The 15827-nt window shown below is 44.3% G+C and overlaps 1 protein-coding gene across 1 annotated transcript in view; it reads right to left on the reverse strand.

Moving 5' to 3' along the window:
- Window positions 1–15827, reverse strand: part of abhd3 (abhydrolase domain containing 3, phospholipase) — a 163290-nt gene that overhangs the window by 58666 nt on the left and 88797 nt on the right. Inside the window, exons 3-5 of the mRNA XM_070876030.1 lie at window positions 15239–15421; window positions 6839–6884; window positions 4605–4717 (exon numbers count right to left, since the gene is read on the reverse strand). Coding sequence (XP_070732131.1) covers window positions 4605–4717; window positions 6839–6884; window positions 15239–15421 — 342 coding nt within the window. The remainder of the gene's footprint in view (window positions 1–4604; window positions 4718–6838; window positions 6885–15238; window positions 15422–15827) is intronic.

A 15827-nucleotide genomic window follows, 5' to 3' on the forward strand; every position in this document is an offset into this window, starting at 1 on the left:
CCATGTGCTTTGGTTTTGGACACCAATCTCTTGTGTGGGACCTTGTCAAAAGCCTTTTGAAAGTCCAAATACAACACATCCACTGGTTCTCCCTTTTCCACTCTATTAGTTACATCCTGAAAAAATTCCAGAAGATTCATCAAGCATGATTTCCCCTTCAGAAATCCATGCTGACTTGTACTGATCCTGTCACTGCTTTCCAAATGCGCTACTATTTCGTCCTTAATAATTGATTCCAATATATTCCCCACTACTGATGTCAGGCTAACCCGTCTATAAATAACCGTTTTCTCTCTCCCTCCCTTTTTAAAAAGTGGTGTTACATTAGCTACCCTCCAGTCCATAGGAACTGATCCAGAGTCGAAAGACTGTTGGAAAATGATCACCAATGCATCCACTATTTCTAGGGCCACTTCCTTAAGTACCCTGGGATGCAGACTATCAGGCCTCGGGGATTTATCGGCCTTCAATCCCATCAATTTCCCTAACACAATTTCCCGCCTAATAAGGATATCTTCAGTTCCTCCTTCTCACTAGACCCTCGGTACCCTAGTACTTCCGGAAGGTTATTTGTGTCTTCCTTCGTGAAGACAGAACCAAAGTATTTGTTCACTTGGTCTGCCATTTCTTTGTTCCCCATTATAAATTCACCTGAATCCGACTGCAAGGGACCTACATTTGTCTTCACTAATCTTTTTCTCTTCACATATCTGTAGAAGCTTCTGCACTCAGTTTTTATGTTCCCGGCAAGTTTCTTCTCCTACTCTATTTTCCGACTCTTAATTAAACCCTTTGTCCTCCTCTGCTGAATTCTAAATTTCTCCCAGTCCTCAGGTTTGTGCTTTTTTTGGCCAATTTATATGCCTCTTCCTTGGATTTAACACTATCCTTAATTTCCCTTGTCAGCCACGGTTGAGCCACCTTCCCCATTTTATTTTTACTCCAGACAGGGATGTACAATTGTTGAAGTTCATCCATGTGATCTTTAAGTGTTTGCCATTGCCTATCCACCATCAACCCTTTAAGTATCATTTGCCAGTCTATTCTAGCCAATTCACGCCTTAAACCATCGAAGTTACCTTTCCTTAAGTTCGGGACCCTAGTTTCTGATTTAACTGTGTCACTCTCCATCTTAATAAAGGATTCTACCATGTTATGGTCACTCTTCTCCAAGGGGCCTCGCACAACAAGATTGCTAATTAGTCCTTTTTCATTACACATCACCCAGTGTAGGATGGCCAGCTCCCTAGTTTGTTCCTTGACATACTGGTCTAGAAAACCATCCCTAATACACTCCAGGAAATCCTCCTCCACCGCATTGCAACCAGTTTCGTTAGCCCAATAAATATGTAGATTAAAGTCACCCATGATAACTGCTGTACCCTTATTGCATGCATCCCTAATTTCTTGTTTGATGCTGTCCCCAACCTTACTGCTACTGTTTGGTGGGTCTGTACACAACTCCCACCAGCGTTTTCTGCCCCTTGGTATTCCGTAGCTCCACCCATACCGATTCCACATCATCCAAGCTAATGTCCTTTCTTACAATTGCATTAATTTCCTCTTTAACCAGCAATGCCACCCCGCATCCTTTTCCTTTCTGTCTATCCTTCCTAAATGTTGAATACCCCTGGATGTTGAGTTCCCAGCCTTGGTCACCCTGGAGCCATGTCTCTGTGATGTCAATTACATCATACCCATTAACTGCTATCTGCGCAGTTAATTCATCCACCTTATTCCGAATACTCCTCGCATTGAGGCACAGAGCCTTCAGGCTTGTCTTTTGAACACACTTTGCCCCTTTAGAATTTTGCTGTAACGTGGCCCTTTTTGCTTTTTGCCTTAGGTTTCTCTGCCCTCTACTTTTATTTTTCTTCTTTCTAGCTTTTGCTTCTGCCCCCTTTCTACTTCCCTCTGTCTCCCGGCATAGGTTCCAATCCCCCTGCCATATTAGTTTAACTCCTCCCGAACAGCACTAGCAAACACTCCCCCTAGGACATTGGTTCCGGTCCTGCCCAGGTGCAGTTTGTACTGGTCCCAACTCCCCCAGAACCGGTTCCAATGTCCCAGGAATTTGAATCCCTCCCTTGTGCACCACTCCTCAAGCCACATATTCATCTGAGCTATCCTGCAATTCCTATTCTGACTAGCATGTGGCACTGGTAGCAATCCTGAGATTACTACTTTTGAGGTCCTACTTTTTAATTTAGCTCCTAGCTCCCTAAATTCGTCTCGTAGGACCTCATCCCATTTCTTACCTATATCGTTGGTACCTATATGCACCACGACAACTGGTTGTTCACCCTCCTTTTTCAGAATGCCTTGCACCCGCTCCGAGACATCCTTGACCCTTGCACCAGGGAGGCATCATACCATCCTGGAGTCTCGGTTGCGGCCGCAGAAACGTCTATCTATTCTCCTTACAATTGAATTCCCTATCACTATCTCTCTCCCACTCTTTTTTCTGCCCTCCTGTGCAGCAGAGCCACCCACGGTGCCATTAACTTGGTGCTACTGTCCTCCCCTGATGAGTCATCCCCCTCAACAGTACCTAAAGCGGTGTATCTGTTTTGCAATGGGATGCCCGCAGGGGACCCCTGCACTACCTTCCTTGCACTGCTCTTCCTGTTGGTCACCCATTCCCTATCTGGCTGTGTACCCTTTACCTGCGGTAAGACAACTCACTAAACTTGCTATTCACGTCATTCTCAGCATCGTGGATGCTCCAGAGTGAATCCACCCGCAGCTCCAGTGCCGCAATGCGGTCCGTCAGGAGCTGTAGGCGGATGCACTTCCCGCACACTTAGTCATCAGGGACACCAGAAGCGTCCCTGACTTCCCACATAGTGTAGGAGGAGCATAACACGTGCCCGAGCTCTCCTGCCATGACTTAACTCTTAGATAAACTTAAATTGGCAACAACAATGCTGAAGGTTACTTACTGATAAAGAAAAGAAATAGGGGATCAGGGGGTATGGAGAGAAGACGGGAGTGGGGTACTCAAGTTGCATGATCGGCCATGATCATATTGAATGGCAGTGCAGGCTCGAAGGGCTGAATGGTCTGCTCCTGCACCTGTTTTCTATATTTCTATGTAATGTTGGAAAGTGTGAGGTCATGCACTTTGGCAGGAAAAAAAATCAAAAAGCAAGTTATTATTTAAATGGAGAAAGATTTCAAAGTGCCACAGTACAGCGGGCCCTGGGGATACTTATGCATGAAACTCAAAAGAATAGTATGCAGGTACAGCAAGTGATCAGGAAGGCCAATAGTATCTTAGCCTTTATTGCAAAGGGTATGGAGTATAAAAGCAGGGAAGTCTTGCTGCAGCTATACAAGGTATTGGTGAGGCCACACCTGGAATACTGTGGCAGTTTTGGTTTCCATATTTATGAAAGGATATACTTGCTTTGGAGGCAGTTCAGAAAAGGTTCACTAGGTTGATTCCGGCGATAAGGGGGTTGACTTATGAGGAAAGGTTGAGTCGGTTGGTCCTCTACTCATTGGAATTCAGAAGAATGAGAGGTGATCTTATTGAAACGTATAAGATTATGAGGGGGCTTGACAAGGTGGATACAGAGAGGATGTTTCCACTGATGAGGGAGATTAGAACTAGAGAACATGATCTTAGAATAAGGGGCTGCCCATTTAAAACAGAGATGAGGAGAAATCTCTTTTCTCAGCGGGTTGTAAACCTGTGGAATTCGCTGCCTCAGAGAGCTGTGGAAGCTGGGACATTGAATAAATTTAAGACAGAAATAGACAATTTCTTAAACGATAAGGGGATAAGGGGTTATGGGGAGCAGGTGGGGAAGTGGAGCGGAGTCCATGATCAGATCAGTCATGATCTTATTCAATGGTGGAGCAGGCTCGAGGGGCTGTATGGCCTTTTCCTGTTCCTATTTCTTCTGTTCTTATGTAAGAGTGCATATGGTGCCTATAAGTATAATAAAAATGATTAAAAAATAAGAGATACAAGAAAATAAGGAAAGAGGTTAAGAGAAGGATAAAGCAACAAAGAGGAAGTCTGAGAAGAGAATCTTAAAAAAATTACAAATATGTCAGCAAAAAGAGAATTGTTAAATGTGAGACTACTTCAGCGCTGTACTGCAAGAGTGTTGCATTATCAGAGATGCAATCCTTTGAATGAGAAGTTAAACTAAGATCCTGCCTATTTATTTAAAATTCCCATGGCATTATTTGAAGAAAAGCTGCTGTCATTCTCCTGTTGTTCTGGCCAATACTCTTCTCTCATTCATCTCATTGCCTTTTGTGGGACTTTGCTGTGCACAAAATGGCTGCTGTGTTTCCCTTACATAACAAAAGTGACTGCTCTTCAAAGTAATTCATTTCATGAAACACTTTATGATGCCTCAAGTGACATATGTGTCATATAAATGCAAGTTGTTTCTTTAAAAAAAATATTTATTTCTCTACCTTTCCTGTTTCCTGTTCCAATATGCATGACCTCTTTTATCTACATTAAAATCCATCTGAAATTCCTTCGATCATCTGCTTTAATTTTATAAACTTTGTATTTCACCACACATTATGATGTACTTGTCTACCTCTTGTGTCCTCATATTGATGATGGGGGAACTCACCCGCCCATAGAGACTCCAGTTGCCATCAGTGGAGCTTCTGCAAATGTTTTCTGCACATGTGAAATTACTGTTTCCAAATCTTCTGTGTTGGCTGCGCAGTATGTTCTGGGAGTCTAGAACCAGTCATACAAATTGACAATGTAAGTTATGTGGGCAACTCCATTGCAGAAAGAAGAGTTCATTTTTAATTTGCAAAACCTCAAATTTAGCAGATTCAGAATTCTCAGTACAATTCTAGGCTGGGAAGAAAAACAGGCATTTAAAAAAATTCCTCCAGTAAGAAAAATTACAATTTTCAAATTAATTATTGGGATTGTCCTCCCAAATCAGAACCAAGTTCCATCTTACATTTGCCTGTTACTGAAATAAAATTTTACATTTTGTAGTTTTGACATTACCGTGGGCATTATGCTTAGTGCTGTAATTGGGAGTTTTCAGGTTTGAATTCTAAGCCCAATGGCCTAGAAATTCAATGGCACGCACACATCTTTGCTGAACGAATGGTTAAGTCTCCAATCTGGTGGGCAGGAAGTGCACAATCACTATGAGCCTGAAGAGCGTCGCCTGCTACTATGATGTAGGCAAAATAACAGGTGTTCAGGGCCCATGTCTGAAACAAGCAATAGGATCTTTGCATGTGCAAATAAGGGGCCTAATGCCTGTTTGAGTCCCCTCTGCAATACTAGTTTGCCCGGAGGCAGCCAGCACCAGCTGCATTTATGAAAATCAGGTCTACATGCAGCCTATAGGCAGTCCTTAAAGGGACCTCTGCAGGCTGCCACCAGAAAGGTAAGTTTGTTAAAAATACTTACCTAAATGTGGAGCCAGAAGGAGCACCCCAGGACATTGTAGCCAGGTTCTGGGGATGATGCTATTGCCATTGACCCTATCAGCCATCTCTGTCCAGCCCTGCTGGATCGTTGCTCTAGAGATGCTCCTGTAGATACTGGGGAATTTCCTTGCCCAGGAGGCATCTGAAAACCTAAGGGCAGCCATGCAATTCATTTTAGAGATTTTCCCCACCCTCCTTTGCAGCAGTATAACAATGAAATGTGAAAGCAGGGAATGAAACCTCATTTTAAGAACTGCTTTATCACTAAATAGGAAGCACACTGAAAATTGTGCAGAGAAAATGGGCTGGCTGTTTTTGTCCCGGTTCTGTGCTGAGGTGATCTCAGCACAGATCAGGGATTGAGCCTAGGTGTAGCTCACACCATTTACTAACTCAGTGATTGGGGAGCACTCCACTTGCATTTTAAAAACTGTTGATCTATTTTAGCTCTCTTTATTGGCAAAGTTAAGGTTCATTAAACTTTTACACACTTATAATTTATTTTCAAGGTTCCAAGTGGTAGTTACAAACAATTTCATAGATTTTATTCTACAGTACACACACTGCACAAAGCCAAGTGTCTTGCTTTTAGATCTAAAAAAAAACTCAGCTCATCCTTATTTCAACCATGTTAGGATTTCATAATATTGTGAAATGCATTCACTTGTTCGCTTGCAACATGGAGCTGTAAAGGGAAACTCAGTAGCCATAATGGTTAGGTAGTTAGAGAAAATAATGTTCTGAAAAGGTTGAATGCACATATATATTTTAAAAAAGAACGTTTGGGAGGATTTTTAAAGTCGGTAATATATTCTCACAGTTTGGCCGATTTATAAATTGCTCACATACCACTTCTGCAATTTATGTCACCATCCGACCTTTTCAAGTGATACATCCTTGAAAAACATTTTGTTTTCCATCTTTTTCTCCCTTTGTTTGTTTTCCTGTTTTTTTAACCTCAGGAGATTACACGGCTGCTGGGGGTAGGCGGTGTCTCAAGACATTATGAATGTGGAGCAAGCTTGATGGATCAGTTGGTCTTTTCCTGCTTGTCATTTCCCTATGTTTGTACTCTTTGGCATATTGTAGCATTTGTTATAGTTGCAATACTGTAGAACTTGTTACAGTTGCAATATAAAAAAAATGTTGGACTTTCTGAAGGACAACATGTGTATTGTGTGTGTGGGGGAGGAGAGTGTATTTTTCCCACAACTTGAGCACAAGCAGTGGATAATTTTGCACTGTTTGTGCTTGAATTTCCAATGTGCCTTCCTGTCAAACAAGGCACCTTGCTAGTACCAAGAAGCAGGAACATAACCCCTAATTTGAGTATCCCCTGATAAACTTTAGTTGTGCAGATATAAACAGTTCCACAGAATTTATGGATAAAAAAAAATCTTACCAATAGTCTCTCTCCAGAAACTCCTCTGTTGTTGAAAACAACACACCTAAAAGAAATCCAAAAACATTTGAGAGTGTTGCAACTTCTGTTTTCAACTTCTAAAAATACTAGAACATCTCCCAGGTCATTGCTCATCTGGAGTCAGCAGTTCCATTGATGCAAGGAAGGGCTGTTGGCTCTGGAAGTTGAAAAGGGTATGGATGTCTTGTGAAAGTATTTGGAAAGAGGTTTGTCAAGTAATCAACTATCATTGTAACCCATGTATAAGCTGGCCTAAGTTGTACACCTTGAGAACGTTGACCACAAGGGGGTGAACTTGTGGGAGACACTCCTAACCTGGACTTTCAGGTATAAAAGGGGAAGCTCTACCCGCCTTCTTCACTTGAGGTCTTGGTGATAAAGGTAACTGGTCACAGAGTGACCTTCTCTCAAGTATGGGCCTCGTGTGCATTTATACTGTATAGTAAGGAAATATCATTGGCGACGAGAAATTTGGATTTAAACCACGCGAGCATGGCCACTAGCAGCACAGAAGAGAGGTACTGTGTTGGTGATGATTGGGACGACTTTATTGAGAGACTACAGCAAAGTTTTGTCACTAAGGAATGGTTGGGACAGGATTTGGCCGACAAACGCAGGGCTCATCTCCTGACGGTTTGTGGATCCAGAACCTACTCCCTGATGAAGGACCGTCTATCGCCAGAAAAGCTGGTGGTCAAGACGTTCAAAGAGTTCAGTAAGTTGATCGGGGAACACCTTAAACCGGCGAGCAGCATGCACATGGCGAGACACCGGTTTTACACGCACCGGCGGCGAGAAGGGCAAAGCGCTCCAGACTTCGTGGCAGACCTCCGGCGACTGGCGAGCCTATGTCAGTTCCCAGATGCATGCAAAGTGGAGATGCTGCGAGACTTTTTTATTGAGGGCATCGGGCACGCTGGGGTTTTCAGGAAACTGATTGAGACCAAAGACTTGATCTTGGAAGCGCCGGCTCTGATAGCCCAGACATTTATCTCAGGGGAGGAAGAGACCAGAATGATGTATGACAAAAATCTTGGCTCAAATGCGGCAAACGACCAGGGAGTCAACATTGTTAACGCGGCACACAGTTCTCCAGGCAGACAGGGGCAATCGGACATGCCCCAGCTGTAGTCAAAGGGGGAATTCAACAGAGACAATGGCTAGCTGACCGCCAATTCATGCCATCGCAACGGACAATGCGGCCAGTAATGAGGCCATCAACACCTGTTAATGGTGCGCTTAAGGACAGTTACAGAGCCAGTCAGAGACGATCGACTGATAATGGACCTTTTGTTTCCAACTACGACTCATGTTGGAGGTGGGGAGACACACACCCAGCCAGAGCTTGTAGGTATCAGCAATACACCTGCATAAACTGCAACGTCAGCGGTCACATGGCGCGTATGTGCAGGAAGCCTGCAGCCAGGTTGATGTACGAGGAGGACGGGCCTGATGTAAACCCTACGAGACCAAATGAATACTGGGGGAAATCGCTGGAAGCTGAAGTTCAGCGAGTTCATGTGAAGCACATATACAGTTCATATACCAGGACGCCACCGATAATGATGAAAGTGCTCCTCAATGGCATCCCTGTATTAATGGAGCTAGACACGGGGACCAGCCAGACCCCGATGAGTATCAAACAGTTCGAAAGGTTGTGGGTATCCAAGGCCAGGAGGCCAAAATTATTGCCGATTGACGCACAGCTACGGACATATACAAAGGAGATCATTTCGATGCTAGGCAGCACCACGGTAGTCGTGACCCACAAAGATCCGGAGAACAGGTTGCCACTCTGGATTGTCCCGGGGGATGGTCCCGCACTACTGGGGAGGAGTTGGCTTGCTGTCATGAACTGGAAATGGGGCGGTGTCAATGCAATTTCTTTTGTGGAACGAGTATCATGCTCACAGGTCCTGAACAAATTTGACTCATTATTTCAACCCGGAATCGACACTTTCATGGGGGCCAAGGTAGTGATTCACATAAACCCGGACGCCAGGTCAGTACACCACAAGGCCAGAGCGGCGCCGTACGTGATGCGGGAAAAGATAGAATGCTAATTGGACCGCCTGCTGAGGGAAGGCATCATCTCGCCAGTCGAATTCAGTGACTGGGCAAGCACGATAGTGCCGGTACCGGCTCAAGCCGGATGGGTCGGTCAGGATATGTGGCGATTACAAGGCCACCATCAATCGGGTGTCACTCCAAGACCAGTACCCACTACTGAGAGTGGAGGACCTCTTTGTGACGCTATCCGGTGGCAAACCTTTTTCAAAATTGGACTTGACCTCAACTTACATGACCCAGGAGCTGGCGAGTGAGTCGAAGAAGCTGACCACCATCACGACACACAAGGGGCTGTTTGAGTATAACAGATGTCCGTTCGGGATTCGTTCGGCCGCCGCGATCTTTCAGCGAACTATGGAACACCTCCTCAAGTAGATTCCAAGGATGGTGGTTTTTCATGACAACATCCTTATCACGGGTGGTGATACTGAAGAACACGTCCACAACCTGGAGGAGGTGCTATGCAGACTGGACTGGGTAGGACTGCGACTGAAAAAGGCGAAGTGAGTCTTCTTAGCTCCAGAGGTAGAATTCCTGGGGATGAGGGTAGCAGCAGACGGGATCAGACCTACTGCGTCCAAAACGGAAGCAATCCAGAGAGCACCCAGACCCCGTAACACGACGGAGCTGCGTTCGTTCCTGGGGCTCCTGAACTATTTTAGTAACTTTCTTCCCAAATTTAACACTCTGTTAGAGCCGCTACACATGCTCCTATGCAAAGGGCGTGATTGGGTCTGGGGAGGGGACAGCCAGGAAATGGCTTTTGATAGAGCAGGCAATTTGTTATGCTCCAATAAACTCTTGTTTTATGACCCGTGTAAGAAACTTGTTTTAACATGCGATGCGTCGTCCTATGGGGTTGGGTGTGTGTTGCAGCATGTAAATGCCAATGGTCAGTTACAACCGGTGGCTTATGCCTCCAGGAGTCTGTCCCAGGCAGAAAGGGGCTATGGGATGGTAGAAAAGGAAGCGCTAGCATGTGTATATGCAGTAAAAAAAAAAAATGCACCAGTACCTGTTTGACAGGAAATTTGAGCTGGAGACAGATCACAAACCCCTAACGTCCCTTTTGGCCGACAACAAGGCCATAAATGCGAATGCATCGGCCCGCATACAGAGGTGGGCATTCACATTAGCCGCTTATGACTACACAATTCGGCACAGACAGGGCACTGAAAACTGCGCCGATGCACTCAGCAGGCTCCCACTAGCCACCACTGAGGGGGCAACTGAGCATGATGCTGAGATGGTCGTGGCTGTTGAAGCTTTCGAAAGCAAAGGCTCACCTGTGACAGCCCATCAGATTAAAGTCTGGACAAATAAAGACCCGCTACTGTCTTTAGTTAAGAAATGTGTCCTGAATGGGGACCAGGCAGCCACGTACGGGGCATGCCCTGAGGAATTTAAACCGTTTCATAGGTGCAAGGATGAACTCTCGATTCAGGCCGATTGCCTACTGTGGGGAAACTGAGTAGTCATGCCCCAGATGGGCAGAGAGGTGTTTATCAGAGAACTTCACAATGAGCACCCGGGAATTGTCATGATGAAGGCAATTGCCAGGTCACACGTTTGGTGGCCAGGGATAGATGCAGACCTGGAACTTTGTGTTCGCAGGTGCAACACATGTGCTCAGCTGGGCAACGCACCCAGGGAAGCCCCCTAAGCCCCTGGTCCTGGCCCACCAAGCCATGGTCACGCATCCATGTGGACTATGCAGGTCCTTTCATGGGAAAAATGCTTTTGGTTGTAGTAGATTCCTACTCCAAATGGATCGAGTGTGACATTTTCAATTCAAGCACATCCTCTGCCACGGTAGAAAGTCTACGGGCAATGTTCGCCGCCCATGGTCTACCGGATGTCTTGGTCAGTGACACTGGCCCGTGCTTCACAAGCACTGAATTCCAGGACTTCATGGCAGGCAATGGAATCAACCATGTCAGAACAGCACCATTCAAGCCGGCCTCAACCGGCCAGGCGGAACGAGCAGTGCCGATAATCAAACAGGGGATGCTCAGAATCCAAGGGGGTTCCCTACAAAGCCACTTATCACGCCCCCTGTTGGCCAATAGATTCCGACTACACTCGCTCACAGGGATTCTACCCGCAGAGCTGCTAATGAAAAGGACGCTCAAAACCAGGTTATCCCGAATGGCATGTTGGCCTTCATAGCGAGGGGATTTGAGTACAGGGGCAGGGAGGTGTTGCTACAGTTATACAGGGCCTTGGTAAGGCCACACCTGGAGTATTGTGTACAGTTTTGGTCTCCTAACTTGAGGAAGGACATTCTTGCTATTGAGGGAGTACAGCGAAGGTTCACCAGACTGATTCCCGGGATGGCGGGACTGACATATCAAGAAAGACTGGATCAACTGGGCTTGTATTCACCGGAGTTCAGAAGAATGAGAGGGGATCTCATCGAAACATTTAAAATTCTGACGGGTTTGGACAGGTTAGATGCAGGAAGAATGTTCCCAATGTTGGGGAAGTCCAGAACCAGGGTTCACAGTCTAATGATAAGGGGTAAGCCATTTAGGACCGAGATGAGGAGAAACTTCTTCACCCAGAGGTTGGTGAACCTGTGGAATTCTCTACCACAGAAAGTTGTTGAGGCCAATTCACTAAGTATATTCAAAAGGAGTTAGATGTAGTCCTTACTACTAGGGGGATCAAGGGGTATGGCGAGAAAGCATGTTCAGCCATGATCTCATTGAATGGCGGTGCAGGCTCGAAAGGCCGAATGGCCTACTCCTGCACCTATTTTCTATGTTTCTATGTTTATACACCCCACTATGAAAGAAATTGTTGAGCAGGCGGTAGTCACAATGACAGGAATGCGAGGGTGCGATGTATTGATGTCAATTACCCTGTTTTTGTCCTTAATTACACTGCAGGGCCCAAATGGCTTGCAGGCACTGTGATTGCCAAAGAGGGGAATAGGGTTTTGGTAGTTAAATTTACCAATGGACAAATCTGCCGCAAACACGTGGATCAAACTAAAAGGAGGTTCAGCAACCCCATAGAAGAAGCAGAGGAAGAACATGACGTAGAGTTTACTCCACCACAGCTGATCGAACACCGGAACCAAGTGGAAGAGAGCTCAGTCACTGTGGGCAGTCCAGACAGGCCTGAGGCACCACAAACAGCAGACACTCAGGCCAGCGCCCAACAACCGGAGCCCCAACTCAGGCGCTCTACAAGGGAGCGTAAACCACCAGAGAGACTTAACCTGTGATCCCAATAAGACTTTGGGGAGGAGGTGATGTCATGTATTCAACTATCATTGTACCCCATGTATAAGCTGACCTAAGTTGTACACCTTGAGAACATTGACTACAAGGGGGTGAACTTTTGGGGGACACTCCTAACCTGGACGTTCAGGTATAAAAGGGGAAGCTCCACCCACCACCTTCACTTGAGGTCTTGGTAATAAAGGTAACTGGTCACAGAGTGACCTTCTCTCAAGTATGGGCCTCGTGTGCATTTATACTGTATAGTAAGAACATTTCTAAGAGATCTTCCCAGAAGTAAGTTTTTTTGATGGGTTACTAAATAGTTTGTACTTGCTGACTTCATTGGTGTGAGCTCAACTAGTAGATTGTAAACACAATTTTTGCTTTCAGTTACCTCAGAAAAAAGTTGAAAAGCTAATGGGCGGGACTTTCAACTTTGGAGGGGACTTCAATGGAAAGGCAAATGGAGTGTGGTGTATAATGGGAGGCCGATCTACTACCACCCGGTCTGCACCTTCGATGAAATTGAAAGTTCCGTCCAATGTTTTACCTTTTTTCTGATGTTGCATCCAAAATATTTTTTAAAAATGATCTCAACTGCTTCTAATAAATGTTTTCATCTGCAGTGATTTTCTATCAAAAGTGTAGGAGGGGTTGGGCTCACAAATAGCTCTGCGAATGGCCAGTCATGCTATGAATCATTAAAATAAATTAGTCTGGGAACCTGCATGACTCGAGGCTCAGGATTGTCACATAGGCACAGGACACCGATGGAAAACATTATTACAAGCATTTCGAACAAGGAAGCAGTTTATTTCCTCACCTCTTCAGAGCAGAAGCCATTTGTGCCAATTTTCAACCATAAGATAATTAAAAAAAATATAACTTGCCTTTAATTCGCAGATGTGGGGATCGCTGAAGAACCTTGAGTGAGGTAGGTCCGAAGCCGACCCTGCTCATCGCTGACGAATTTTGAAAAACAGCCATTAGACCCCTAATTTGCATATTAAAGGAGCCTAGCCTGGTTTAGGCATCCGGCCGGATACGTTACCGGCACAGGTAACTCGATAGCATTCAGAAGCAGCAACCCTGGCTGACAGTAGCCTCCCTAACCTGTGGGCACTGAGGCCAACTGTAGTACCCCTATGACTGGTTCCAGCTGAGATCATGAAACTCAATAGTTTGGGAATGAAATCTGGGACCTTCCAGGTTTTTTGGTTCAACTGCCCATTGGAGAAAGCTAATCAGGACAGCTGTTTTGATGGCGGTTTCACTTTAAGCTGGTAATGAGGCATGTGTATAAATACTGGAGACAGCATGAGCTCCTCCTGGTGTTGCTGTTTGTTGATTTTATTTATCTGTTTTATGCCCTTAAGAAGAAAGAACTGTCTCAGGTGCAGCAAAAATGTCAGTGAGGTGTTTTTCCCGCAAGAGTAACAACATGACTAAAAACACCTTTGCGGCAGGTGTAGAAATAGAGGATGTGACCGGTCAGGTGTGAGATGCGACACATACCTTCACAGGTGAGGCTGTGCAACAAAGCTGTCAGTCAGCTTCATAAGATGTATTTGCAATAATCTCCATGCCAGTCAAAATATCAATAAATTTTAACTTTTAAATGTGTTTGCGTTTTTTTGAGGAGAAACTTTTTCACCCAGCGAGTTGTGAACCTGTGGAATTCTCTGCCACAGAAAGTTGTTGAGTCCAGTTCGTTGGACATATTCAAAAGGGAGTTAGATGTGGCCCTTATGGCTAAAGGGATCAGGGGGTATGGAGAGAAGGCAGGGGTGGGGTACTGAGGTTTCATGATCAGCCATGATCATATTGAATGGTGGTGCAGGCTCGAAGGGCTGAATGGCCTTATCCTGCACCTATTTTCTATGTTTCTATGTCAAGGTAGATATGGGTGGGGGGTGGGGGGAGAGAGAATCAGTGTGTTGCTGTTACTGATACTCACTTCAGGCATTTACTGAAGGTGTTATTAAATTTCATTATGCCATGTGCATTCCACAAAGTGAGTGATATGCAGGAATGGAATTTTATTGAACAAATGGATTAAACTAGCTGTGCAAATAATGTAGGTAATAATACCCAGAGTTCATTTTGTTTAAATCTCAATCAGCAAAATTGCAGAAGATATAATTCATGATGTCACTTGAAACACAAATCGGGAGAGTTGTAAAAGGGGTTGCTGATTCGCTATCAACCATTTTACACTATCACACAAAGTCAAAGTTACCTATAATACTTAAATTGCCATTCTCCTGGAAAGAGTGTAATGTTTATAACCACTCAAAATTGAGTTATCTTTTAAGATATGAAACGTCTTCCACATTCCTGTGAGAATGGAGTGTGTGCAGTGCAACATTGCCATCTACTGGTATAGTAGCAAATGATCCATAAGAATCACATGACAATAATCTCAGAGCTCGTCGTCTGACTTTTCTTATGCACTGTGTTTGAAGTGTATAAATATGAACTATTTTCAGTAGTTATTTGATATTTAGTGCGGAGATCTAACATGGATTGGAATAGTCTTACACCTTAATGGATCACCATCATCATCATAGGCAGTCCCTCGGAGTTGAGGAGGACTTGCTTCCACTCTAAAAGTGAGTTCTCTGGTGACTGAAGAGTCCAATGCGGGACCTACAGTCTCTGTCACAGGTGGGGCAGACAGTAAGCACATACATGTATAGACTTGCTTGTATTTTCTCTCAATGTTATACAAAGTTGATTTATCTCTAACGTCTGCACCTATTTAATTTTGATTAATCGACTTGGCTGATCTAACAACTATCACATTGGCGACGTAGGGGGTAATCTTCCAAGTTGGTGCCATGACATATTGCTGGGAGATAATAAAGGGAGCTGTGCTCTGTATTTAACCATGCAGCACCTGACTTTGAAATGACCCAAATGGGAACTTGTTCCATTTCCCAGTGCTACCATCTTTTGTCTTGAGAGAGATTGGCAAAGACCTCGGAGATGCTTGCCTACCCTCCCCGCTGACTGGAAAATGATGCGTGGAACCTTGGACACAATTTTTCTTTTTTAAATCCACAAAGATAACTCTTGCCTGTAGCCAAGTATTTCACTCTCTTTAACCATGTGCAGTATGTAGGATTCCTTGCTTGTTCCTGTAAGTCCGGGTAAGATAAGGATAGTAGGTCTTGTAGCAGAAACAGGATATAGTGCATTGTCATCATTATCACTCCAGTCCAAGGAAATATGTCCACCATCTGCTGTCTTAATGAGCTCACTGTAATGCAGAGACAATAAACAAAATGAAAATATACCAATTCTGTACACCATTTTATACAACAGTAATCTCATTTTTTCATTTCTTGCTTATGTTATCATTAATTTAGACAATCATTATTTGCTGGATACTATACAAGCATAATTTATTATTACTGTTTCAGGCAAATTATGCAGTTGAAATCAACAACGAGTCTGCCAACAAATTCAATGCTTTTGGACTAGGATGAGGCTTAGATTTCCTGAAACTACAGGTAAAAAAGCAAATTTTACAAGTCGTTTCTACCCATCACGCATTTAAGAATTTGTTCAGCAATTCATTCTAAAAGAAAATTAAAAAAAAAACATTAGTTCTAGAATTTGAGTCAATTACCATCTAAAAAATATAAACCATGTCACTGGGCTGA

The sequence above is a fragment of the Pristiophorus japonicus genome, chromosome 1 (genome assembly GCF_044704955.1).
Source record: "Pristiophorus japonicus isolate sPriJap1 chromosome 1, sPriJap1.hap1, whole genome shotgun sequence".
Classification (NCBI taxonomy): Eukaryota; Metazoa; Chordata; class Chondrichthyes; family Pristiophoridae; genus Pristiophorus; species Pristiophorus japonicus.